Here is a 25036-nt window from a genome sequence, read left to right on the forward strand (position 1 = left end):
CATTCCTCTAAGCTCTCAAAACACTCCTTATGAAAGAACAAGAATGTTGGGATGGCGCAAGAAGATTCGCTCTGGATACCTCGATAGATTCGCATACATACATTACGAGAAGAGATGCTACGTTATCATTACTGTCTGCTGCAGGTAGTCACGCATGGCATCATTTTACATTATGAATAGTTCCAGCTTATATATAACATACAAAGAATTCAAACCATTTATATCAATTGATCTATGACACTCATGGGGAGTATTCCCCCGTTTTTTCTCTTTTAGTGGTTGTGGTCATTATGTCTCTCTCTCTCTGTCTCTCCTTTCAAGGATCTGGCCATGCGCAATATCCATCGTTTAATGCATTGCAAATTCCGTTAATGCTATCAAGACCAGCTGAGCTTCAGGTCTACCCATCAAATACTGAGATCACAGCGGGTTCAGCATTTGATCCAGGAAATATAGAAAGAACAATGCTTCTCGAGCGATGACACTCACTGGTGGTTCAGTCCTCCTACGCCAGTAAGACGCAAACGATATGATCGAAGTTCTCTCTACTGGTGTTCTGCGAGCCGTTGTCTGATGTCAGCTGCATCAAGGAATATACGAGATGTAGTCCATGTTTGGGATATTCACTTACAATGGCATTCTGTGATACGTCCTCTTCTGTAAGGAAGTCAATAACCACTGCACCTCCATCAACCATGGTGCCAACCCTGTGGCTCCTCGACTTAGCAGGTAGTCTGCTAGACGATTCAGGCAATCTAGACTAAATTAGTCAAAGTCAGTATCGATCGTCCGGTCAGTGCCCGGCCACGTGTCAATAATGAGAGCTCAGTAAGATGAGTGTCAAGTAGACAACTGAACTTCAGTCCTAAGTTGCAACTCAAACTCACTACTTTATCACCATACCGTAATTCGGATTCAACACTGGTGCAGCTTTCAGATTTGCCATCTCCATCTGCACTCCACCGCCATTTTGACCGAAATTCAGCATTTTTAGATTCAGAACGGATATGACCTGATCAGTGATTTTGTGAGGTTTAGTGTGTTCGGTCAGGGTAATCAAGTGGTGTCAGTAGGTATAATATCGAAATTGATGTGGTATTATTTGGTCTTAGTTGGGATATTCGCGGTATGGGTATTTTCTGTTTATCTTTTTCTTTTTATGAGAGTGATCTCCTTGGGGTTTTCGCCTTTACTGACGAATGATACCGTCGTTTTCTGACGTTATATAGGTGTATGACTGACTGACTTTGCGGTACTTCAACAAAGATGATCAAGCTGAGGTTTTAGACTTTACGTTTAAAGCGCCTCTTGCTTCGTTTCTCTTTTCTTTTCATGATAATCGTAACGTGACGAGTTGTTAAGATGCTGTACACACCACCTAGACTTGCTGCAGAGGTACGTATGGTGCAGCGACGACAAACAAGTACACTGTACGTGACGATGACAAGTTGGCGGAGCAGTTGACATAATTCGGAGTTGGATGAGAAGCGGTACTTGAAACTTCTTACTCACTCCCTTTCTAATTCGAACTAGACCGAACAAACTCCGTTATAACTCGCGATCCTAACCTGGAAGTATCGGGTGGTAAAAGATAATTCTGGACATGGAATCGATTCGATTTTGGATCGAACTGAGATTATTCGGGTAGCGAAGTCACTAATAGACATACGACGTTCCATGACCGATCATTCTTCCTTTCCTTTCTATCATCCTGATCAGACCCTTTTACTTCGGGGTTACTACACTCATACAGTCTAGAACTCCCCTTGGGACTGACGAGGTGTTTGTTCGAATCATGTATATGGCGGGGTGACAACCATGCTAAGCGAGAGTGAGCTGATTAGGAGGGGTATGAAAGTCGAGTGTGCTAAAGAAAGGAGAGAGATACATATCTGTAGCATCAGACCAGTACTCTAGACCTGCTGTAGTCGGTACCGATACTATAACGTATCAAAAGAGCTCTAGTCGAGGTGATATACTTCCGGTTCACAAAGGATGTGTAAACGGCGAGCAGATTGCTTGAATGGTAACAACGAGCATAAAATGATAGTCAGACTGGTTTTCGTGAGCGTACCAGAGATGTAGAGTGTATCACTATGTCTGGTGTAGCTTGAGCTGAAGGAGTGAACGTATAGGTATACATGGTGATTTAATCCATCGAAAGAAATGTTTGTCCAAACTATGGGAAGTCATGGTAAGAGTCCACTGACGACCCTCAAACAAGGACTGATAAGTCTAGCAACGTCGATTCACTGGGCGATATGCATCAGCTGTATAGATGAAAGATGATACTGAGATTTGTGAACCTATATTGCATGTGAAAGAAGAGGAAAGAGAAAGAAGGAAAGGACTGAAAATCATCTTTACCTTTGAAAGATTTTTCGATGCGATCGAGCGGAATCAAATTTCATACCGCAATATGTATGTGGCATGGCTGCTTGGGTTTGAGGCGAATCGTTCAATGTGATTTTATACGGCAATGCATGTATGTGCATGATGGATTGGTGACTGACAGAGATATATAAAGAGCGAAACATTATGATATAGAAGCTCATGTGGGGTGGATGACATTCATGGGAAAATTGGATTGTAGGCATGGGAAAACGGGAAACTTGAATGTCCAGTCGATTCAGCACGAACAGCTACAGCAGATTTCGAGGAAATTACATCATTAGTCGAGTTCAAGATTGACGAAAATCTGGGCAGACTCACATTTCATACATTCTAAAAGCCCTCCCTGCTTTGACAGCAAGTACAAAGCTCAGACTCCTCCCAGCCTTCCAGCCTAATATCCTCTCTTCTCCACCCTCTGATTGAAGCAGTCAGCCAATCCCCGATTTTCTCTCTCGCACTTCTGTTATCTCTCCATAACACAGGATTTACCAGTGTGATAGTTTGCCTCAGATCTTCTAAGCCTCGGGAAGCTCTGATGGAACGATCTTTTGTCATTCCATAGATTAAAGCTAATAATTGATCTTTCCTACCCGCTCGTCTGGTATGAGATTGGCATTCTATCGGATTGGCTTCATACCATTCTCCCTCACAAGCGCACGATCTGAAGAAGGCTTTCGTCATCGGGAAGTAGCTGGGAAGTCTAAGATTTTTTCCTACTCGATGTAGAGTGAGGAAATGTACCGAGCTTTGAAGAAGGGAACAAAGCTCCGAGACTTGATGCGGGATCACTCAATTTCCAAGATATGTGAAACAGCGAACACCAAACATTGGATCTTCCTGTGGCGGACGAGATCCAAATGCTCGTATGTAATCCGAACAATCGGCTGTTGTGAAGATCGGACAGGTGATACACATGTTACTGGGCTGGGTTAACTTTGGAAGGATTTCGAGGAAAGGATGGGAGATTTGATGCTTGTCATTATAGTGATCGAACAAGCGGTAAAAATGATCTTTTCCACTTGAGGAAATATCAAGGAAGGTGATCCCATACCTTTGAAGACATCGTATAGATCTCTTGCATGAAGGTAAAATCGAGGCGAAGGAAGATCAGCGAAAATGATGATCTTGGTGATTTGACAATAGGCGAGTTTACGTTCGAGAATGTCGAAGTCTTCTGCACAATCTTGGAAAAACTTGTAGGAGGATCTTCTATAGAAAGTGATTTCTCGATATAAGAAGAGAGGAGTGGTATCGTTGAATAAGGAAGATACCCTCATCAAGGTTGCTTGGGTGGGAGTATCGGCGAAAGACGCGATGCGGCTGACAATCTCCTGTTGTCGTAGGATGTATATCAGTAGTTCATCTCATAAAAAATATCAATGATTGTGGTCAATGTTCGAAAGGAAGCCAAATGGTACATTGCGATACCTTGCAAAAACCAGAAGAATACCCGTGTGAGGAAAGGAAGGAAGAAGTTAAATACTATGAGTCACTCTGTTCTCAAACATTCTAGACGCACTCCTCCTTCTGGGCAAAGAAAACGCTTTTGATTGTTGCATGCTGTCATGGAACAATGAGAATTACTGGAGATAGGGATGATTCGGTAGGTAGTGGGAACGTCGGAGATTGAGAAGAAACAGGAGAAGAGGAAAACATGGATATCTTCAGAATATACATAGCCTGAACAGAGCGGTGAGGAAGAAGGAAATGACAGATTGATTTTGATCATCAGGACATTGCGCACGGACGAGAATATACAGTACAGTACACACCGACTGCCACAATCAACGGTCTGTGCGTTGGTTCCTTCACAACAAAGACATAGCACTCAAAGAACTGCAATCATCAAAGCACAATCATCAAGATCTTCACGAGGATAGGATTAACTCCTCACACTGAAATGGGCAGTTCAAGAGTACATCGCTGGATAACGATGGTAACTGTCTGCCGTAGTAGATAACTGTCTCAATCTTGCAAAGCCCGTCCAGTCCATGATACTGCATCATCCAAAGAACACCTAACGACAAGTACAATGCGAATCGTTCTCTTCAGTGGTGATTTCATCTCCTCCGTTCATCGAGGCTTCGATATTACCTCGCCGAAGACTGTCTTCACCTTGGTCTAAGCTGAAGGCTGTGCAGAAGCATTTCCTAGGCCTGGACTTCAAAGTGTTTGCGAAATACGAAGATAGCAAAGTAAACGGGACAAACTTCAGCGTCTAGGGACGAGAAAACAGAAGATGAGATCACACAAAACGACATCTTCGACTTGGACATTCCCAACGGGGATTTGGTGGACAAAGGAGCCCGCGCGGCCAAAGAAATAGTAGTGATGACAACCTTTGTCGAGGTCTTCTGTAGCACGCGGTGCTACGTACACATCCAGTAAGTCAGCAAGAAGTCAGGCATATCACTCACGTACCGTTCAGAGCATAAAAGACGTCGACTTTTTGTCGCATGTATAGCCTTGGTGCTCAAGCATTTTTGCTTTCCTAGATTGATGAGACGCTCAACAGAAATATGACTTCCCAAATCACCACACATAATCCTGGAACCAACTGCATCAGACGGACTGTCGAGGTTTCTATCACTTCTGCCGATAGGTCTAATCTTAAGGACAGCAATGATGAGGTGTTGGACATCAAATCTTCCGCTCGACTGCATGATGGGCGCCAAAGAGTCTGGAAAGGCATCTATGGGCGAACCACCGATGATAATGCTACGAACAGACCATCAATTGGTATTTTCGTTCCTGAAGCAAGTCATCTTTGTCAGATCACTGTCGACAATCCCGCCAGCACTGGTACACAAAGCGAGGAAGTGTCTTGCACTGCCGGATATATTGACATGAATCCCAGCGCTCATACAGCCTTATTCATCTCCGCAGCCGAAGCTCAGAACTCCAGCCTCAAGAAATTCGATCCTTCGGTTGATCTATCTGAAGCGAGTCTTGGTAATTCGCCACAGGACTATAAAACTCACAACCGGATGTTCCGCTTCGAAATTGGGCATGCTGTCACCCAGCCTCAAGATGGACAAAGTACAGGTTTTAGATCTTGTAAATCTTTCAAAGAAGTAGGGGTATTCCCTCACAAACGTATGCGAGAGGGAGCCCCTTGTTATACAGAAGTGGAGATGGTAATTCCGTGAGTGCTCATCGTCAGCTTATATCTCAACTCTATCAGCTTACTGAAAATTATCACTTTTCGATATCCATTATCCGTCGTATCGTCCTTGCAGCACGGACCACTAGTTGCATCTAGGTTCTAGGCATGGCGCTCATGTTCATGCTTATATGACTTATGCCTCCCGGAGTCGTCTTTCGCTTGGGCATCGGAGAAAGAGATCAATCTATTCGAACAGGGATATCTAAAATTCATGTATAGCTTTGCAAATGAATCGAAATATGCACTGCTGTCCCATTGTTTGTGATTGGGATCATGTAACAACTGGCAACCCGAACTAACAATAATGATAGAAAACTATCCTGTACACTGCAAGCTTACGACCCCTTCCTATCCTGACTGTACTCATGATGCCTATCAGTCTCGAAGCAGAAACAGAAGCTGGACACCGGCTTGATAAAGCTGGAGCCATGTTCAGAGAAGGGGGATACTGTCCTTGTGAATTCTGGCATCTTCAAATGTTATGGTTGTGGATACCGGAGTCATCGCATTGGCAGTTCCTTGGTCTGTATAGCCTTGCGGCCTTCCTTCTCTTCCTGATGACTTTATTCGAAGACCTGAGAGTTAAAAGATTTGAAAGGGAACGGCATAAGCAAGATCGGTTGAATGATGTCTTGTAGGAAGCGTTCTCGGACTCGAAGGTGGAGCTCTTCAGAAAGTAACAGCTCAAGAAGACAGGGTTAACCTTTCTCCTACTTCATAATCAAAAGAAATTCTAATTTTCGCTATCAGTGAAGTAAGAGAGCTGGACCTCAGATCGACGGAAGAGATAAAAGCTCATGTCTAAGCCCTGCACACGGAAAGAAGATCGATAAGACTACCTGATTCTATTCGCATTCTTTCCCACAAGATCCTCACTAATACTGTATTCCTGCAACGTACTCCCAATTGATATTTACCTGCCCACGCTCATCTAAAATGTCTTTCGTAACAGCTAGACCAGGTTCCAATTGCTATTCGCAGCTGTCAATGGTACAAGCTGTACCGCATGAGTTGGACGTGGTACACTCTGAGCCCGTATCGGATACCGAGGGCTACCCTGTTGTTGACGAGAATGGAGAGGAAGTAGTGGACGACCAGTGGCACAGAGACTTGTACATCCACGTTCGGGAGTTTTCCCCGATGGAAGACATCAATGTCACCACCGCTTGGGAGGCTACACCTAAACAACAAGATGATCTAAGATTCTCCACATACGCTCAGACTCAAGGTGATAGGTGGCACAGAATATGGAAAGGTCTTTACGGAGAAACGGTCGATGACGATCTGCGAGGTTGTCACACAAAAAATTTCGTACCTGCAGAAAGCTACAAAGCTGCGCTCAACATCACTACTGCTACCACAAGCTGTCACCGCCCCTTGTCAGACACCCAGTGGGAAACCACCATGGCGGGTGACTTGCAGTTGGATCAAGCCACTCATGCTGAACTCATTGCTCAAGGAGATCAATCGAGAATTTTCAGATACACTCTAAACACATCTACGGCCGATTTAAATTTTCGACCAGGACAAATCACTGATCCAGACTACGATTTCAAAGACCGATACCTCCGAAACGAGAATCAACCAAGAGAATTTCAATTTCAGTGTGGTCATGCGATGATTCAGCCCATCGATGGATCCAGCATCGGCTTCAAATCGACCAGTGATAACTATCAAGGAGGTCTTCCTCCTCGAAGGACTCTCGCTGGCACACCCTGGGCAGGGGAAGTGGAGACGTCACACCTGAAACCTTGAGATCTACCGATGGAGTATCTCGCTGCAAGAGCGAACGAGCCACGCATGTGAATTATCGACCTCAGTCACCTCTGTGGGAATCCAGAAACGAAACTTAATCGTACACCAGAAATTGCGTTCGCGTAGTATCTGAACATCCAAGGTTCTTGTATACAAATATCGCCTGTATTTAGCGCATATGATAAATATATGCATATGGTTGACATTGTTCTAATGGTAAACGTATTTTGACGAGAGCATAGTATACAAAAGCATGAGATAACCAAGAAAGAGACTTATGGTCATATACCGTATTTATAGGTGAATATTGTGGATATCGCTTGTATCCTTTTCTTTTCTTGTCGTCGTTCTCAATCGTCAATATTGAACATTCAACTAACTGCCCGGATCCATCTATTCGCTCTTGATCGCATCAACTTCCTTCTGTAACTCGTCTTGAATCTTCTTGGCCACTTCTGCATTCTTCACCCTCAACGCGAAAGGTACCGGTTTACCATCATTATCGAATCCTAGGAATTTCACATGTGGCCCATCGACCGTGGGGTTGAACGAGCTGTTCACCGACATATTCTATTTCACGCGCCATCTCAGCCAATCAGCATACTATGCTCTGCTCACACAAGGTTGAAAAGGGACATACCAGAATAACATTTCCACTGCCATCCGTCCTCATTAACAATCTCCTCTTCTTACCATCTTTACTTCTCTTCAATTTGAATTGTCCCAACCCTTGCAACTTGAATTCCCCACTTTCCAGCTTATTCAATTTACCTCTCTGCTCAACGATCGTATCCTCATCTTCTTCACCTGCACCGGTAGTCTCAGCTAGATTCTTACTAGGTTCGGCATTTTCAGGAGGTAAGTCTGCATTTCCTTCCGCCGCCACACCTTCAGCATCACCAGCAGGTTTGGGCGTGTAGGGCGCAAAGGAGAATCCAGATGATGGCGTTGTTGTGGAAGTAGCAGCTGGTTTAGCCCCGAAAGAGAATGATGGAGTACTAGTCCCAGCAGGAGTAGAAGTCGAGTTGCCGAATGAGAATGAAGGAGCGGTTGTAGCTGGTTTCGGTGCAGTAGAAGAGTTAGAACCGAACGAAAATGTCGATGCTGTTGACGCAGAAGTAGGCGCAGCAGCGGGGGTACTCGATGAACTGCCGAAGCTGAATGTCGCTCCACCCGAAGCGGGAGGAGGAGCAATAGTTGACGAAGAAGTTCCGAACCCAAATCCAAAACTTGAAGGCTTGTTGGCAGCTGGAGTTCCAGGAGTAGCTTGACCACCAGGAGAGGATTTCGCTCCTCCAAATGCTAATTGAGGTTGAGATCCGCCGGGACCAAATTTACCTAATTTGGCCGGAGTAGCATTCTCGAGAGTTCCTGATGGTGAGAACGTCTTACTTTCTGGTGTAGGTGGATGTAAGGGTCCTGAAGGTGCGAATGAGAATAACGATGTGGTCTTCTTACTATCAGGGGTAGACGTTGACGAAGTTGCTCCAAATGTGAATGGCTTGGGAGCTTCTTTCTTCTCTTCATCTGCCTTGCCGGAAATCACATCTTCAACAAGCTTCGTCACTTCCGCTGAAGGCTTCTTAGGAGTATCTGCTGTTGGTGGGGTGGCAGCAGCAGGTGCTTTCGCTCCACCAAAAGTGAAGCTTGAAGAAGGCGCACCAGGTGTAGCAGTCGGTGTGAAACCACCGAAAGATGGTGTCGAGGATGAAGGATTAGCAGTAGGTGCTTTGGGAAGCGAGAACCCTCCTGCTGGAGGAGCAGCAGGCATCTTGAATGTGCTTGGTGTTGTACCATTGACAGATTTGCTCGACTCCACATTTACACTTGCGGGAGCTTTCGTACCTTCCGGTCTCCATCCTGCTTTCTTAGCTGCTTCATCAAGATGTGTTTCGTACTGCTTGAGTAAGCTTGGGAGGATCACGGAAAGATCCGCGAATTGATCTTGGTCAAGTGTTGAGGTGAGGAAAGAGAGGATGGAATTGTTCAGGCCACGAAGAGAGGTGTAATAGGATACTTCTCCTTCTGGCGGAGGCGTCGGCTGAGAAGGTGAAGGTCCGTTCGTTGTCGTACTAGTCGCTGGTGTCGATGTAGATCCAGACGTTGGAGTCTTGGCTGCAGCTGCAGGAGTAGATGCGGAAGCGGCGGCGACGGGTGATGAGGCCGACGGAGTCGAAGTAGCACCGAAGGAGAAAGGTTTGGGAGCTGAAGGAGCTGGAAGGGGACTCTCAGTTGGGTTAGAAGCAGGGGCGGGCGGGGCAGGCTGACCGAATGAGAAATTGGCGAAAGGCTTCGGAGGAGCAGCATCCGAAGTAGTAGACGCAGCAGCGGGTTGAGCAGGTTTCGCACCGAACCCGAAAGCGGGAGTAGCGGGTTTGGAAGCATCTGTCGAGAGAGTGGTCGCAGGAGCAGATGGAGTTGCAGCTGATTTGGCAAAGGAGAATCCTGAAAATGGATTAGAAGATGCAGGGGCTGGTGTAGATGCTGGTGCCGTAGGCGGAGCAGGTGTCGCTGAACCACCAAATACGAATGGGTTTGAAGGAGCAGGAGCGGATGAACCGAAGGAGAATCCTGAGAATGGTGAAGAGGACGAAGTTGTTGGTGCAGGATTTGGGGTGGAAGCCTAATGCGGCATTTCATCAGCAAATCAATCATCCAGATGGAAGCTCCCACTTCAACATACAGGTGGGGCAGGCGAAGGTGCAGCACCTCCTAGTCCCTTTCGTTTAGGCATTCCTCGGATTCTGTCCAATTTCGTAAACATCAGCGATATATCGAACTCAGATAGCTGCATACTCAACTCACACTCTACCTTCCACAGGGGCAAGAGGAGCAGCTCGAATACCAGGCTTATCACGATAAGGGTCGTCAGCAAACGATCGCAGATGGGTCACTGGTCACAACTCACATCCTCCACCTGCTCCTCATCGGAATCACCACCCTCTCTAGTTTTCTGATTATCAGCTCCTCGTTTAGCCATATTCCAAAGATTGTTGTGCGCAAGTCACGCTGGATAATAAGGTAGTTCTCTTCCGGCAGTACTTCTTGACGAGACTGAAAGCGACTATGCTGTGGATGCGTTGACAGCAGATGTTGTGGGTGATCTCAGATGATAGCTCGTTGATGCAGACGAAGCCTACTGACAGTCTACATTATTTTAGGAATTTTGGTGTTGACGGAACCAAATACACGTGGTCTGGACCGCTGATCCACTCGTCATCATCGTCCAAAGTAACCAGTATCATCATAATGATAATGAGGAAGATGATGGCAGTCTGTTGACACCATAACACAGTGCATAGCATATAGAGACACCTCGGACCGACACTGGACGTCTCGGAGGTACCTCTTTTCCATCATCGAGTCCACAACTCCTTTTTGTTCCCTCAACCCATTCAGTCCAGCCTGTCCCTGGTCGCACACAGCTTTATGAAGGAAGACCAGGAAGATTAGAGATATATAGTATTTCATCAAAGAAAGAGATTGGAGGTCATCGAATACGGAGGAGTCGAACCATATGAAGCTTGTGAGAGACATTCAGGCCTGGTCAATTCCATTGCTGAATAATCCTTCATAGCTCAATCATGACTGCCGATAAATCCCCCCATCACACATCCTCAACTGGATCTAAGTCACCCCGTTCACCCACACGATCCCACTCACTGAATACCCAGCAGACGTATAAGAGTCATTCCTTGACAGATCCTTCATCTCCCTCATCGTCGGCTCACAAATCCCATGCTAGGCCTGCTGGACCTAGGTCACCTGAACACCACAGATCACCTAAATCCGATCGGCGAGATGGACCGGGATCATCTCGAACAAAATATCGTACGGTGCCTATTCCAACTCAATCAGAGGATACGCCAATCATCCAAGAGGATTTTTTCCAACTTCATGCCCCATCTCAACCTATTCCATCATCCCCTCCTGCTTTGGCATCAGCTGAAGACGCGCCTCATGCGCCCTATCGACCTCCGGAAGCAGTGATAGAACCTCCTGAAGAACATCCCCCAGGATATACGCCAGGCATAGTCGCTGAGCATATTGGGTCAGACGACGATATGGGTCCGCCACCGGAATCACCATCGATATTGCTACAGGATAGTCAAACAACCTTGGGTGGTGAGAAGGATCTGAAGAATGACATTGATAGTTGGAAATCGGATGTCAAGTCCTATCCTATGAATATAGATCCTTCGTCAAATACGGCATCAGATGAGCCCACCAGACCCCAGATCGGACGTGGTATCCTACCTAGACGACTACTTCAAATCATACATGAGCACGAACTGGTCCAACCGAATATAACGGAATTACCTCAACCTTCGAAGAAACCTCACGTTCAAGGTCAGGGTCAAACCTCCTCATCAGCAGGAACAGCATGGAACGGTACCAACAAAAACTTAACTTCCTCTAGACCAAACTCAATAGCTTCTTCCTCTGGATTGGCTGCGCCTCCTAGTCCGTCACCATCCACTGCGTCTATGCGATCTTTACCTGACTCAGAAAGGATATCAACGCTAGATGACGTATGGGATGCTCTGCCCGGTGAGAAGGAAGGTCATGGAGAATGGTATTTCTGCACGACCTGCTGGGGCTGGCTGCGTGTCACGGCTGGACAAGGTGATCCTCCAATTATACAAAATATGGAAGAATGGGAAATATCGATTCGATCTAATGTATTTTTCGAAAATAAGGATGATTACAATAAAGCGTACGATGATAGATTAGCAGAGTACAAAAAATATAATGATCTCATGACTTCAAGGTTGTTGGCTGAGGAAACTCATCATCACTTGCATGATTTCTTAACCCTCACTGAAGACTCCAAGGAGGAAAAAAGGATAGAAAGGGTGGAAGTAGATGAGAAGATGAATGTTTTCCCACATATAACTTTCGGTTTACAAGATGAAGAAAATCCGAATTTAACCTCTTTTGACAAACCACAGAGTCCTTCAAGATTATTTTTGAGCTATTCATCTGATTTATGGATCAAAGTAGATAAAGGTCTAGTTCCCGGTCAGATTCCTCTAGGTTTGGTACAGACTTTCACCAATGAGAAGATGAGTAATCCAGCTATAGGATATGAAGGTAGGGGAGCGAATGGTGTTAGTGAAGCCTGGAGTCTGCTGACTACGTGAGTCAACTTTTATGTGATCCGAGCAAGATAGAACGAAACGATTAATAAGAATTATTCCCATATAGCCTATTGATGAATCCTCTTTTCAAAGGTCAGCGGGGTTGGGTCAAACTAGATAATCCAAAATTCCAGAAACAAATTGGAGCAAGTATGACTTCTTCTCATCTTTTATACCAGATTGGTTTCGCATGTCAACAGGAAGAAGATGGACTGAGAGTGGGCCCTTTCAAAGTAAGCGACGAACCCTCTGAGGAGGATAGGAGGAAACAGAAACAGATGGATCAGTATATGATAAGAGCATGGGTGGAGATTACACTCTACTTGATCGCTTATCAACAGCGTAATAGTAAGTCATCAACAGGTCTTCATGTCTCTCATGCTGAGTGCAACGATGCGTTTTTAGCTGTGGATGCCAATGTACTACCTTTCATACAATCCGTTCCACTCGAAGACAGCCTGAAAGGTATCATCGAATTGGATAAATATCCAAAAGGTAAGCCATACTACTAAGTTACTGAATCGAGCTGACACATTTCGAATAGGTACCACACCATACGGTGATAACGTCAAAAGTGCCTTGCATACCCTAGGAGTGACCAAGCAAGATAGAGCACAGACTGTCGAGATCGCCTACGGTCTACAGATATCTTGTGATGCCGAAGGTGCACCGAGCTATTTGAGTGCATTGGAGAAGATCGCTGAAGCTCCGATATATGGAAGGGAGAGCTTACAAATGAGAGTTGCCCTGGAACGATCTTTAGATAAATACAGTTCAGGTCGGTAACACCCCAACCACGGTCACACGGAAGTCTATCAGCTGACTGACCCAAATTCACATGTAGATGACCTTGAACGAGCGTACCACGCCATAGGATACACAGCCGAGTATGCTGAATCCATCTTTGTTCCTTGCGAAGAAGCGCCTGAGTCTCATATCTTGGAGCTTCACAAGCAAGCTGTGCAGTCCGCTTCTTCAGCTCAGGAAAAACAAAACCTTTCTAGAGCGTTAGTGATCATTGGCAGACATAGGAAATCAGAATTGATGAAAAACATGGGAAAAAATGGGGAAACCCTCATGACCGTCCAAGACGCTTATTCAGCACTGAATTGTCCTGAAGATGCCATCGATGACGGACTGTTGATGTGAGTCTTCGTTTCTCTCTTCAAATCGGACAACAAGCTGACTTTCATGTCAGGCAATACGAGATGGCCGTATGTCATTTGTCTTTCCGGGGATACGGTAATAGCTAATGAGATTGTTTAGGTCAACGAGTACCCTGGAAAAGCAGACCATTATCGAAAGTGCCTATCTATCATAGCTGATGCCCCTGGACAAGAGAGACCTGGTATCAAGACATTTTTGCAGACTGGTTCGAGGGGTAAGTGTGATCTCGCGGCTCGACTCGGCTGCAAAAGCTAATCTGAAGGTATAGAACCTGAAGCTCCTGCTAGGAAAGACATTCCGGTTGGGTTGCACAATATCGGGTAGGTCAGCTGTGAATCAACTTGTCAAATATTGATCGTATCAAGCTGACATATTTCTAGAAACACATGGTAAGTCTAGCTCGTCGCTGACCAATCTGGACTGAACTGACAGCTTCTGTCACAGCTATCTCAATTCCATTTTGCAGTATCTTTATTCGATCAAACCCCTTCGAGATGCTGTGCTTTCATTTGAGCAGCACCAAACACGGCCAGTCACAGTTAAGAAAGCAGATGAGGAGAGATCGAAACGATGTGAGTGCCACTGTAATGAGAAGCCACGCAACGCTCATGTACTCCTGTCTTGCAGTCGTTCGACAACTTCGTCTACTGTTCTTGCAATTGTATAAATCCGAATCACCTTCCGTTCGACCAGACGAAGAACTCGCTTATTTAGCGATTACTCGACCAGAAGTAGACGCTATCGTCGAGCCCCCTCAACCTGAACAGGCTACAACATCCAAATTCTCGTTAGACGATATACCCGATATTCCTGATGTTCCATCACCTTCTTCAACACAAGTGGCCACTCCTATCTCTTCACCCGAACTCAAGCCTGCCCAAGCAGATTCTTCGACATCAACCGTGACAGCAAGGGAAGATAGAGAATCTTCGGTCTTGGGCAAAAGAGCAAGTGAAGATAGAGATGATTCCTCCAGTCCTTCCGGAGGAGGAGTGACAAGGCTTAAATCTGATGAGACGAATACCCATGTTACGTCGCCTTTGGAGATAGATGATTTTGAACTTGTACCTCGACCCGATACTCACGATGTTGAAGCGCAGCCGATGCAACCTGATTCGCCATCGGCTACCATGGATCTGGGTCATTTAGATCTCAAGTCACCAATCCCAGAAACGAAGGAAGAGTTTTTCCAGCAACCAGGACCTCATGAGCAAGAGGAGGTGAAATATGATCCACCAAGTGTGCCTCCCCCTTTGCCACCTCGACCTAATTTAGCTAAGAAGGATACATTAAGTTCAGGTCTTCGTTTCGGTCAGTTAGCATCCCTACGAGATCTGCGATGCTGTAGCTGATGATCGCATTCGTTCTTTTAGGGCTACAACAAGATTCAGCTGAAGTTCTAATCAACGTATTATCGCAACTTGAACTAGCTCTAAATGAACCTTCTGATCAAGATGGCCAAAAGGGATCGAATCTGATACAAAGGTCAGTCGACGGGAACGGTTCCATGACAAGCGAGCAAAGTCCATAGCTGACTTGCACATTATGTGAACATAAGCTTGTTTTCATGTAAATACAAACAACAAATCATATATGAAACTGCTTCACCCTCACGATCGTCCAGTGGACCAGGAGGAAGGAGAGAATCAATAACGTACGAAGCTCAGAAACCCGTTGAGTCGGTATTTGTCCATCCTATCATAGGTGTCGAAGAGGAAGGTAAAGACTTATCGGATTGTTTGGCGGAATTGTACCTTAAAGGAGCGGATATAGAATACGAAGGGAAGAAAGGGTATATGATGGATCTGATGGATGTGTTTCCGGATATGCTTTATATTCAAATGAGGGTGGGTCAACATCTCTTCAGGTTCATCATCGTTCTATGTTGGTTGTAGCTGACGGTGTCGTCCAGCGATCTCAATATGATCCTTCGACTGGACGAGAAAGAAAGACGAATACTCATATACCGTTCAGTCAGACTCTGTCGATGGGTAGATTCTTGGTTGGTGCTGATCCAAGAAAGAGGGAGGAAGCTATCGAGGTGACTAGGGAGATGGTAAGGGTCAGAACTAGATTACATCAATTGAGAAATCATAAGGTGGGTGATGTATGCTCAATGATGACAGACTGGGAACTGATGTTAGGCTTGGATTCATATTAGCCACTATCGATCCCCGATACGTTCAAACACGTCACGTCCTCTCTACGTCAATTGAGTGAAAACCCAAACCAATCTGAATTGGATATACCGGAACTATCTGATGATCTTACTTCGGATCTACTAAAAGGATTAGAAATAGAATTACAATCTGTCGAAAGTGAGATTGTGAATTTACAAGAATCATTACCAAAATTGAAATCACGTATGGATGAAATCTGGAACGACAACGAAACTTCTGGAGAGGATGAGTGGGAATATGAATTGGTTAGTGTTTTCATGCATAGAGGGAAAAATTCAGGTTCGGGACATTACTGGACTTATCAAAGTTGGTTACCTGATCATTGTGAGTCTCGAAAGGCTTCTTTATTTTACTTTGAATTTGTGCTTCTTTGTCTTACTCAGACTCACACATTACACGTAGCCGACACATTCTTTAAATACAATGACGAGACCGTCACTCAAGTTCCATCTTCAGAGGTGCTGCAAGATCGAACAGGTGATGATGCGAATCCCGCTTTGTTGTGTTATGTCAGAAAGGGAAAGAAGTTGATAGATACTTTACATCGAGAGGTATTGGAATTACAACAACAAGAGCAAGCTGAAGGTGAAGCTGTGGAGAAAATGGAAATAGAAGCGGATGTTCAATCAATTCAGAAACATAATCAAAGTGTAGATGTAGAGGATAAGAAAGAAGAAGTTAATTTGATTGATCTGTAGAGCTACCTCTTTTGATTGATTTTATCTGATAGTAGGTTGCATGCGGACTTTTCTTTCGAAGATTATCTGGTCACTTTTAGATAATTACATTTATTGTATGTATACATAAGGTATCGTATGATAATGAAATATACAAGGAGATACAAATACAGATACAAATGAACAAGTGTACATATCATATGCTGTTTATCTAAAGTCGACGATTCTATAAACTATAACATTCACCGTGAAATTCTATTCCACCACTCATCACTCTATCTTTCAGACTGAGATTTGCAATCGCATTTTTACTTTCTGTGACTATCCCCTCCGGACCACAAGCTATCACAGCTAGACCACCTCCTATGTCCTTTCTCATGCTCCCGGTTTCCGTCATATGCGATTCAAGCTGAATGGAATCGGAAGTTGAGGTTGGTATGGGTAATGATTGTCTCAATAATTGTGAGATCTCAGGTCTGTAAGGTGATAATTTCGTTGTGGCAGGCAATGTCGAAGGTACATCAGGTAAAGGGTTCGGCGGATTACTCAAGTATAAATTGTATTGCAATTCTATACCCAGGTTGTTGGATTGATCATGGAGGTATGTTAAAGTAGGTGAGATCGCTTGAATAGTAGCTACATTACCCATCCATTCAATTCAACCAAAACGAATCAGCTCAACCTGATCCTACACTACGGCTTGTTTGAACTCCACTCACACATATCTCTTACTACCCAGATTACATCGACCTTCCTTGGCCTCGGTCCATTACCATTTCTACTCCGTCCGAGTCTTATACATTCCTCAATCGATCCGAGGATGAATGTTATCCCACTTCCACCTCCAATCAAAAGGATATTCTCATATTGCCCCAAATCGATTTTCAGTCCCCCGTACGGCCCATCAATCATAACCTGGACTTTCCTTCCAGGATGATCGAATCCACTGCCCACATCGTTATCATTCCCCTCCATGATCTGTTGTTCTTTCTCTAAAAATCTTTGGGTTTCTTCCACGATCTGATCGTCATCCACATCCATATCCACCTCGAAAGTGCCAGTATCTCTAGCCAAATCATGTATCCTCCTAGTCCAGTCGCCCGATGTTTTCGCATAGAGTACAATCCCGCGATCAGTGGTGGATGTAGCATTGGTAATAGTGAAAGGATGGGATTCGAATACCCCTGAACCCTTTAAGACTCTGACGAATATGTGTTGGGTAGGTAACCAGCCAGAATCGCAATCTGGTATGTGGATCTGTTATAGCAAATAAGACAAAGATAGATAGAGAAAGGAAGACAAGGGTATGTCAGCTTTACTTCCATGTACGTGTGGACGAAGAACCGTCTCTTATGGCCCGTGGTATCGTTGACTTACCATTGTCAAAGTATCATCTACAGGAATCAACGTAGCATCTTTGATTCTGTATCTCAACATCCTCACGAAAAGATCATATCCGTATATAGCTGCGCAGGGGTATATCCACGGTCTACTGTAGGGAGTATGATAAGAAATTGCAGCGAAGAAACCGACGAAGAACATCACACTGTAGTCATCACACATGTCAGCACCGACCCAACTCAGATGAACGTTTACATAGTGAGACAACTCACTGAGCGATCCAGAATAACTGGTAACACTTCCTTCTGACAGGTTTCAGAGAAGTAATCACAATCATACACATCAACGTCCAAGATAATATTCCTCGTTTGGATTTATCACTACTGATCTGATCCATCTCATCATTTCGGATGAATTGGTTGATCCACATCCCCCCATGGACCGTTGCCGAGATGAACATCGTTCGACCCGCCCATCGATGGAGGAAGTTGTAGTGTTCGTATGATAATGATGGAAGGAAGATGGGCAGGGGAAGAGGTGATTTGAGGGAGAGAAGGATAATCACCGGTAGTTGAGATAGGGCGATGAATCCTGTAAGTAAGATGAATAATACTTAAATCAGCAATGTCAATTGGTAATTCACAGTATATTGAGAATAGGATATTTACCTGGTCGATTTGAATTTTGGTCAAGTTCCGCACCGATCACAAAACAACATATCACAGCTACCATATATGCTGATACTAAGAAGATTTGCGATACACTCAGAGTAAAGTAGGCTCGTCGACAGCAATCTCCTATTTGACCTTTCCACCATTTCAACCTTGGCATAGGTAATGTCCATAATGTGATACTTTGACTAATGGATCGGAATATTATGTATCCTCTTGATAGGAAAGTTCTACCTTTCGATTCTGCGGATGCGTTCCTCGCAGGAATCTCTTTCTCAATTCGGGAGAGAGAAGTTGTTTCGTCGAGAGATTCGTTGATCGATAATCCCGAATATAATCTACCGATCTTCCACATATGGATTAAATATGGTATTGATACCAGTGTAGAGAACGCTAAGACGGATGTCCATATAATCGTGAATTTGATTTGCCATTGTGGGTCTATAGTATATGAGCTGGAACAGAACAGGCAATATAGTCAGCGTGAGTCATATCGTATGACGTGAGATGGTAAAACACACTCGTATATCTATAACACAACATGCCAGTCAGCGAATGAGCTTCATATGGATGCAAGATCTCGAAGAGAATAAGCTCACCTGATACTGAGTGGGGATGGGGATGAACCGTTTGTCTACCGGGGTGGCTATCGTCTCCATGTTGCCTGATCCTCTTCAGACTGGTCGGGAAGGATATCAAGTGTTGACTGCTTTTTCCATCCAGACTGTGAATGGATTCACAAGTCGTGTTTACTCTATGATTTTTTCATGACGATGGGAAAGAAAGAATAAGTGGGATTGCGAATCAAAGGATGATGAAGTGTGGATGGATTTGGACATTTCTATTTTCATCTCTCTGCGAATGAGATGCATCTTTATTTTATTATATAAACCTTTGAGCCATTATTCGATCTGCGTCCGTGCCTGTTGATACCAGACTAAAAATAGGTTAAACCGCCTGCAGACCATGTTGTTGGGATTACATAAACAGGGTTATTGCCTCACATTGCGCCATTTGATCGTACCTGAAAGATCACTGATGAGCCAATTTCATCTCTGTTTGCAGAGCACTCTGCAGATACGAGTAACGGCAAACATACATGACAACTTCTTTCTACTCAACACGGCTTCAATTCCTGTATCACTCTGCCTTTCGGACCTCATCTAGACACATAGACTATAGAGCGATCAGCTGCCGTCCAACATGGAGATCCCCAACGTCAACATCAGAGCATCCGATCACCCATTCTGGAATGGAGTGGTGTCATTCTGCGGTGTAGCATATTTCATAGCTTGGTCATATTCGTTCTACCCTCAATTGATATTGAACTATAGGAGGAAGCGGTGAGTTAGCGATCAAATTTAGATCCATAATTTCTACCTATGGCCCCCCTTTTGAGTGAACCCGACCCAGCGAAGCTGTGATACACGTATCATTCCGCTGACTCCACTCAATAGTACCACAGGTCTCTCTCCTGATTTCATTTACCTCAATCCCCTAGGTTTTCTCGCCTTGACCCTCTGGTCATGGGGAGCCTATTACTCACCAATCGCAAGGAGACAATACGAAGAACGACATGGCGAGGGACATCTCCCAGAAGTATCTAAATCGGATTTAGCATTTTCCTTACATGCTTTTCTGATTTCTACCATAACGTTAGGTCAGGTGTGGTGGTATTCTCGAAAAGTCAATAAATCAAGTATATATGGAAGAGAGGAGGATCCCCTTCTACCTCACCAGCACCACAACGGAGATGACGATAACAGGACTAAAGGTGATTCGTTGGTATCGGTCGAACCTACTAAACCCTCTATACCATGTCAAATTGCACTGGCAGCTTTATTCGCTGCTGCAGGTATATCAGCGGTATCAGTTTGGTTAGGGAAATATCAATTGTTAGATTGGTTATACCTAGTCTCATCTATAAAGTTGATCATATCTACGGTGAAATACATACCGCAAGTAGTGTTGAATTGGAAATTAAGGAGTGTAGAGGGTTTCGCAATCGGACAAATCATCTGTGTGAGTGAACTTTTCAACAGACTTTAGTAATCATCGATTCCTATGGATACGGATTTACAAATGACATTCATGGACGAACGCTGATCCACATTTTCCATATAGGACCTAATCGGCTCAGTCCTCTCTTTCGCGCAATTGGTAATCTCCTCTATATTCATCTCGCACGACCCACAAGGTATAATCGCCAACCCAGCTAAATTGGGATTATCGTTTTTGTCCCTGACATTCGATCTGATATTCATCGTTCAGAAATACTGGCTGTTCCGAAATGCGGGCAGAGAGGAGGAGGGTGAGGGTGGACCAGGTGATGAGGAAGAGGATTAGGCTATGGTCATCTCATGATCGTTTTGGTAGATTGCAATGGCGAGCAAGGCATCTAAGTGTGTAGCTGTATTTCCTGAAAACCAACTATAGATTCACCTATGTATTCTACATATCTAGAGCATATCCTCATGCCTTTGTTTGCGATTGCATTTCTTGCACTGAGCATCGTGTCGAGGGGATCCTCAGCTGCCAAATGAGCCATAAGATTAACATTAGAGGTCATATTCTCGGTTGGTCGACATTTTCCGTTGGAAACCGGTCTCATTCCCAACAGTCCGAAGACATGACAACAATATAAACCACTCCTCATCCATTCACCTTCACTTCTTTTCGTCTATGTCGACCTCTACAGAGATCCATCATCAAAGAACATGCACGATGTACCCACGCCCTCACAAACGCTCTCACGCTTCTCGATCCCACCACTCTCATTCCGCAAGGACCAATCCCTCCGCTTCCACTTCCACTTCTTCCGCCTCGACTTCGACGACCGTTCAAATACCACCTATAGCTTATGTACAGGCTTACGAGGCTCAGCTCGTCTACTCGCAAGACGATCGAGCGAGGGAGGTGACTCGGAGGGATACTAGGACTGGAATGGGATTAATCAGATATGCTGGAGATGTGGAGGATGTAGCGGAACAAGGGGTGACAGAAATTTGGGCTGATAGGTAGGTATCTCATTTTGAGAACTTATACTACGTTATCACTTATGGGCTGGGACAACGCTCAAGAACTCATGGAGCAGAGCAGAAAGTAAGGGTGGATTGAGCTTGACGACCGGATCGAATGATAGACCGGAATTTGGGGGAATATCCAATTGAGATTGTGATTCATGAACTCTATAATTGGTTCTGACATATGAGAACTTCGCTGTGATAGAGTGGGAGGGACATTGACATAATATCTTCATGTACACCTATATCCTCACGCTCAGACCATTGTAGTAAATACTCACTTCGTGTCGTTGTCAGACACGATATCCTCCATCTCCTTCCGTCCGTTGTTATCCCCTCAACCACCCTTCCAACCCCATCCTCACCCCTCTCTTCGTCATCATCCTGGGATTCCTTTCCCTCTGACATCGAAGAGACGTTCTACCTTTCTGATCCAGAGGAGATCGAGGCATACGAGCAGCAGAAAAAACGAAAATGGATTGAAGCATTGCGTCAAGAGAGATTGAAAGAGAGGGAAAAAGAGGACGAGGAGAATAAAGTAAACGATGGGCAAATGCGGTGGAACGAAAGTGAAGAGGTGAGCACTTAGAATCGTCGTCGGAAGAAGTGTCGGTGGAAATGTTGATGTTTATATCTAATTCTCGACGTTATAGCCTCCCGCACCGGTCCTTGCATTGATGCAACATACCGCCAAAGCCATCTTCTCTTCCCCTAATCCCTCGGTATTGGAACTTCGTATACTGACCAATCACGCCAACGACGAGAGGTTTGAGTTTCTGAAAGGACGGTATAAGCCGACTTGGACGAAGATCAAGGATGATCTGAAGAAAGGGAAACAGAAGGAACAGAGGGAGAAGGAGAAAAAGAAAGGTATAGGATTAGGTGGGTTAGGTGGGTATGATAGTAGTGATAACAGCGATGATGATAATGAACAAAAAGAAGAAGTAGATGATGTTCAATCACCACCACCACCACCGCCCTCTGAGGATGAAGATGTAGCTGGGCCACCGCCTCCTCCTCCAGAGGATGGTATACCTTTACCTCCAACAGGGGTTGAACACATACCGCAACCTATGGATGGTGATGGAATAAACGGTCTGGATGCAGGTCTGAATGATGGTGAGGAAGAGAAGAGACGATTAAGGAGAATGAGGATGGAAGAGTGGAAGAAGAAACGAGCAGCTGAGAAGGGTTCATAGCAACAGATTCGACTAAAACATAACCACACTACACTTAGAATACTTCAAGACGGACGATGAGGGGCTTGGGTTTGCTTCTGTCTATTTGTCTATTGCTCATCATCTACTGTATACAATGTATCTGTATATGTTTCTGATCCGATTGTTTTACGGATCGATCATGCTGAAAATGAAATAGTTGACACTTGAAATTGAGATCGGTGAAGTAATGACACTGAATATGCGACCCTACACTTTCCTCTTAGACTATCATACGATGACAAAGAGAAAATATCAAGAAATGCATCCCATCGCTGCTTCCCTCTTCCCGTCTATACTATAGATATGATATACAGATATACTTAAGCAGACTTGGGCTTGTACTCCCACTCTTCGCCTTTAGCATCTAATCTTGCTCTGGCCTCTTTCAATGCCCATGTTTGGATACTGCGCATGGTCGAGGTAATTTGTAAACGACGAGCAATTGAGCAAGCAAGAAGTGGCGATAGGAAAGAATGGATAGAAACAACAGATATTAGCACGATATCACTCTGATGTGTAGAGATTGACCCAATTCGACCCACCTCGTATCGGGCTTGTAAGCTATTATGACAGCTGCTAAAGCCATCCCACCGAACATCCCAACGTAGTAGATGTTTCTGTTAGAGTGCATGAACATCCATCAGCAATTATTACGACTCGACAGTATGAGACATCTGACGAGATCGATGGGAGTTGGACACAGAAGTGTGACGTCTCGTCGTTTTAGGAGACGATAATGATATGGCTGAGACTTTTCAACGAATCACTCTTGAGAAATCCCAATTATTCAATGGATTCAATCCAATCCAATCCGAACCAAATCCGATGCTATCCGACCCGTTCTACGTGATGACAGTCTATCATACCACAACAATAAGAGGGAAATACTCACTCCCAGGTTTCCTTCACTCTCTTTCCATCTTTAGGTGGCTACAACACCGTAAACACGACTAATTAGCATTTATTCATTGCCTCATTCAGTCTCCTTCATTCCCTCCATCCACCATCATGCCAGCGTCTAGGACATTCTTTTCTTCCTCTGTTTCTCCTCCACTGGCCTACTCGTCTGATACAAGAGATATACCCACTCTTTCACCGAACAGATAACCTGAAGGGGGATTATAACTAGGTCCATGAGAAGCGTATCGTCTTGCGACTGCTGATGTCGATCTGGAAGATGACGATGCGATGGGTCTGGAGAGTGTCGATACACCTGCTCTGATCATTGTGGAGTATGTTGTGATTGCTGATGGATATATATCAATGAGTGTGGATATGTGGTAAGCTGGGATGACCACCAGCTATCTCTCTTGAATCTCATTCGTACTCGAGGATGTGTGAAACGTTCTTCAGGAAGTAGGCGTGCATCGTATAAACAGCGGGCAGCTCACATGCCTAATTAAACCCAAGTACGGTCCGTCGGCTTCCTCCGCTGTTTTGCGTTCACCTGCATAGTACTCGTAGTGTATGATTATGATTATGATTATGTTCAGCTCAATGCATTCAAGCTCAAGTCTTGTGTCACGATCATACTCTCAATCTTAATCGTAGCCAACACACAGGCTAGACCTAGCACTAGTGTGTATTGTGTATCATCAGACTGTAGCGTAATTCAAATGGCGGTGTAACGGAAGCATCGAAGGAGACAATCAAAACCATATAAATATCTCAGATCATCCTTGTCAAGATGCCTTCCCTCGATACTGCCGGATCCATAATCACCATGTCCTCTACGGGCACGTCGACTTACACCGGTTCATCTACCACGGCGCAGAGTGCTACTTCCTCGGCGTACGTATACTCGTATGGGACAAGTAAGATCGTGAGAACGGCCGTAGCTGCTGGTGTGATCGTTCTGGCTTTGACTGCTTTGGTCTTGTTCATCAAGGTGAGTAAGCAGTGTAGACGTGTTAGAAGGTTTCCTTTCCTACCAGTGTCATCTCATCATACCTCTCGATTACATGCTATCTTCTTTAACAATCAATACTGATGTCACTATTTTCTTACAGATCTCATCATGGATCAGATTTCATCAACGACTCCGCCGTCATACCCAACTTACCCTCTCCCTGCAATCCGAACAACGCGCTACCGCATATGAAATAGCAGCGTGGGCTGACGAGCCAAATACCGCGCCAGTGAGGAATGGTGATTACAACAAGAAGTCAGAGAAGAAGTCCAGAAAAGAGAGAAGAGAGGAGATCAAGCAGATTAAAAGAGGTGGAGGAAATGCTTGGATGGTCAAAGAATGGGAAGGTGTAGCGAGTTGACGAGAACCACCGAAACTACATTCACTACTCG

The 25036-nt window shown here is 44.7% G+C and overlaps 10 protein-coding genes across 10 annotated transcripts; 6 read left to right on the plus strand and 4 right to left on the minus strand.

Annotated features, from left to right (window-relative positions):
* Positions 1-348: 348 nt before the first annotated feature.
* Positions 349-988, minus strand: I203_104250 (uncharacterized protein; the record flags this gene model as incomplete). Its single annotated transcript, XM_065517496.1, has 4 exons — positions 349-414; positions 490-556; positions 632-760; positions 888-988. The coding sequence occupies 4 exons, from the start codon at positions 986-988 to the stop codon at positions 349-351; spliced, it is 363 nt and encodes a 120-aa protein (XP_065374314.1).
* A 3925-nt stretch (positions 989-4913) lies between these two features.
* I203_104251 (uncharacterized protein) lies at positions 4914-5663 on the plus strand (the record flags this gene model as incomplete). The annotated part of the gene is made up of 2 exons (XM_065517497.1): positions 4914-5531; positions 5634-5663. 2 exons carry the CDS (start codon positions 4914-4916, stop codon positions 5661-5663), a joined length of 648 nt encoding a protein of 215 aa, XP_065374315.1.
* An 833-nt stretch (positions 5664-6496) lies between these two features.
* I203_104252 (uncharacterized protein) lies at positions 6497-7315 on the plus strand (the record flags this gene model as incomplete). Its single annotated transcript, XM_019144157.1, has 1 exon — positions 6497-7315. One exon carries the CDS (start codon positions 6497-6499, stop codon positions 7313-7315), a length of 819 nt encoding a protein of 272 aa, XP_019007206.1.
* Positions 7316-7708: 393 nt separating this feature from the next.
* Positions 7709-10295, minus strand: I203_104253 (uncharacterized protein; the record flags this gene model as incomplete). Its single annotated transcript, XM_019144156.1, has 5 exons — positions 7709-7885; positions 7956-9938; positions 9999-10059; positions 10121-10164; positions 10224-10295. The coding sequence occupies 5 exons, from the start codon at positions 10293-10295 to the stop codon at positions 7709-7711; spliced, it is 2337 nt and encodes a 778-aa protein (XP_019007205.1).
* Positions 10296-10899: 604 nt separating this feature from the next.
* I203_104254 (uncharacterized protein) lies at positions 10900-16501 on the plus strand (the record flags this gene model as incomplete). The annotated part of the gene is made up of 15 exons (XM_065517498.1): positions 10900-12455; positions 12524-12804; positions 12862-12951; positions 13001-13234; positions 13301-13601; positions 13655-13670; positions 13723-13837; positions 13892-13943; positions 14068-14195; positions 14251-14934; positions 14997-15108; positions 15182-15470; positions 15536-15721; positions 15785-16127; positions 16206-16501. The coding sequence occupies 15 exons, from the start codon at positions 10900-10902 to the stop codon at positions 16499-16501; spliced, it is 4683 nt and encodes a 1560-aa protein (XP_065374316.1).
* Positions 16502-16706: 205 nt separating this feature from the next.
* I203_104255 (uncharacterized protein) lies at positions 16707-19151 on the minus strand (the record flags this gene model as incomplete). The annotated part of the gene is made up of 7 exons (XM_019144154.1): positions 16707-17116; positions 17200-17737; positions 17858-18026; positions 18094-18412; positions 18490-18947; positions 19014-19021; positions 19092-19151. 7 exons carry the CDS (start codon positions 19149-19151, stop codon positions 16707-16709), a joined length of 1962 nt encoding a protein of 653 aa, XP_019007203.1.
* Positions 19152-19695: 544 nt separating this feature from the next.
* Positions 19696-20838, plus strand: I203_104256 (uncharacterized protein; the record flags this gene model as incomplete). The annotated part of the gene is made up of 3 exons (XM_019144153.1): positions 19696-19835; positions 19950-20514; positions 20617-20838. The coding sequence occupies 3 exons, from the start codon at positions 19696-19698 to the stop codon at positions 20836-20838; spliced, it is 927 nt and encodes a 308-aa protein (XP_019007202.1).
* A 378-nt stretch (positions 20839-21216) lies between these two features.
* On the plus strand, positions 21217-22714 carry I203_104257 (uncharacterized protein; the record flags this gene model as incomplete). The annotated part of the gene is made up of 3 exons (XM_019144152.1): positions 21217-21509; positions 21813-22092; positions 22169-22714. 3 exons carry the CDS (start codon positions 21217-21219, stop codon positions 22712-22714), a joined length of 1119 nt encoding a protein of 372 aa, XP_019007201.1.
* Positions 22715-23055: 341 nt separating this feature from the next.
* On the minus strand, positions 23056-23961 carry I203_104258 (uncharacterized protein; the record flags this gene model as incomplete). The annotated part of the gene is made up of 4 exons (XM_019144151.1): positions 23056-23140; positions 23278-23352; positions 23628-23665; positions 23824-23961. The coding sequence occupies 4 exons, from the start codon at positions 23959-23961 to the stop codon at positions 23056-23058; spliced, it is 336 nt and encodes a 111-aa protein (XP_019007200.1).
* Positions 23962-24422: 461 nt separating this feature from the next.
* Positions 24423-25005, plus strand: I203_104259 (uncharacterized protein; the record flags this gene model as incomplete). Its single annotated transcript, XM_019144150.1, has 2 exons — positions 24423-24623; positions 24745-25005. The coding sequence occupies 2 exons, from the start codon at positions 24423-24425 to the stop codon at positions 25003-25005; spliced, it is 462 nt and encodes a 153-aa protein (XP_019007199.1).
* Between the last annotated feature and the right edge of the window lie 31 nt (positions 25006-25036).

Source organism: Kwoniella mangroviensis (assembly GCF_000507465.2).
Source record: "Kwoniella mangroviensis CBS 8507 chromosome 1 map unlocalized Ctg01, whole genome shotgun sequence".
In the NCBI taxonomy this organism is placed as follows: domain Eukaryota; kingdom Fungi; phylum Basidiomycota; class Tremellomycetes; order Tremellales; family Cryptococcaceae; genus Kwoniella; species Kwoniella mangrovensis.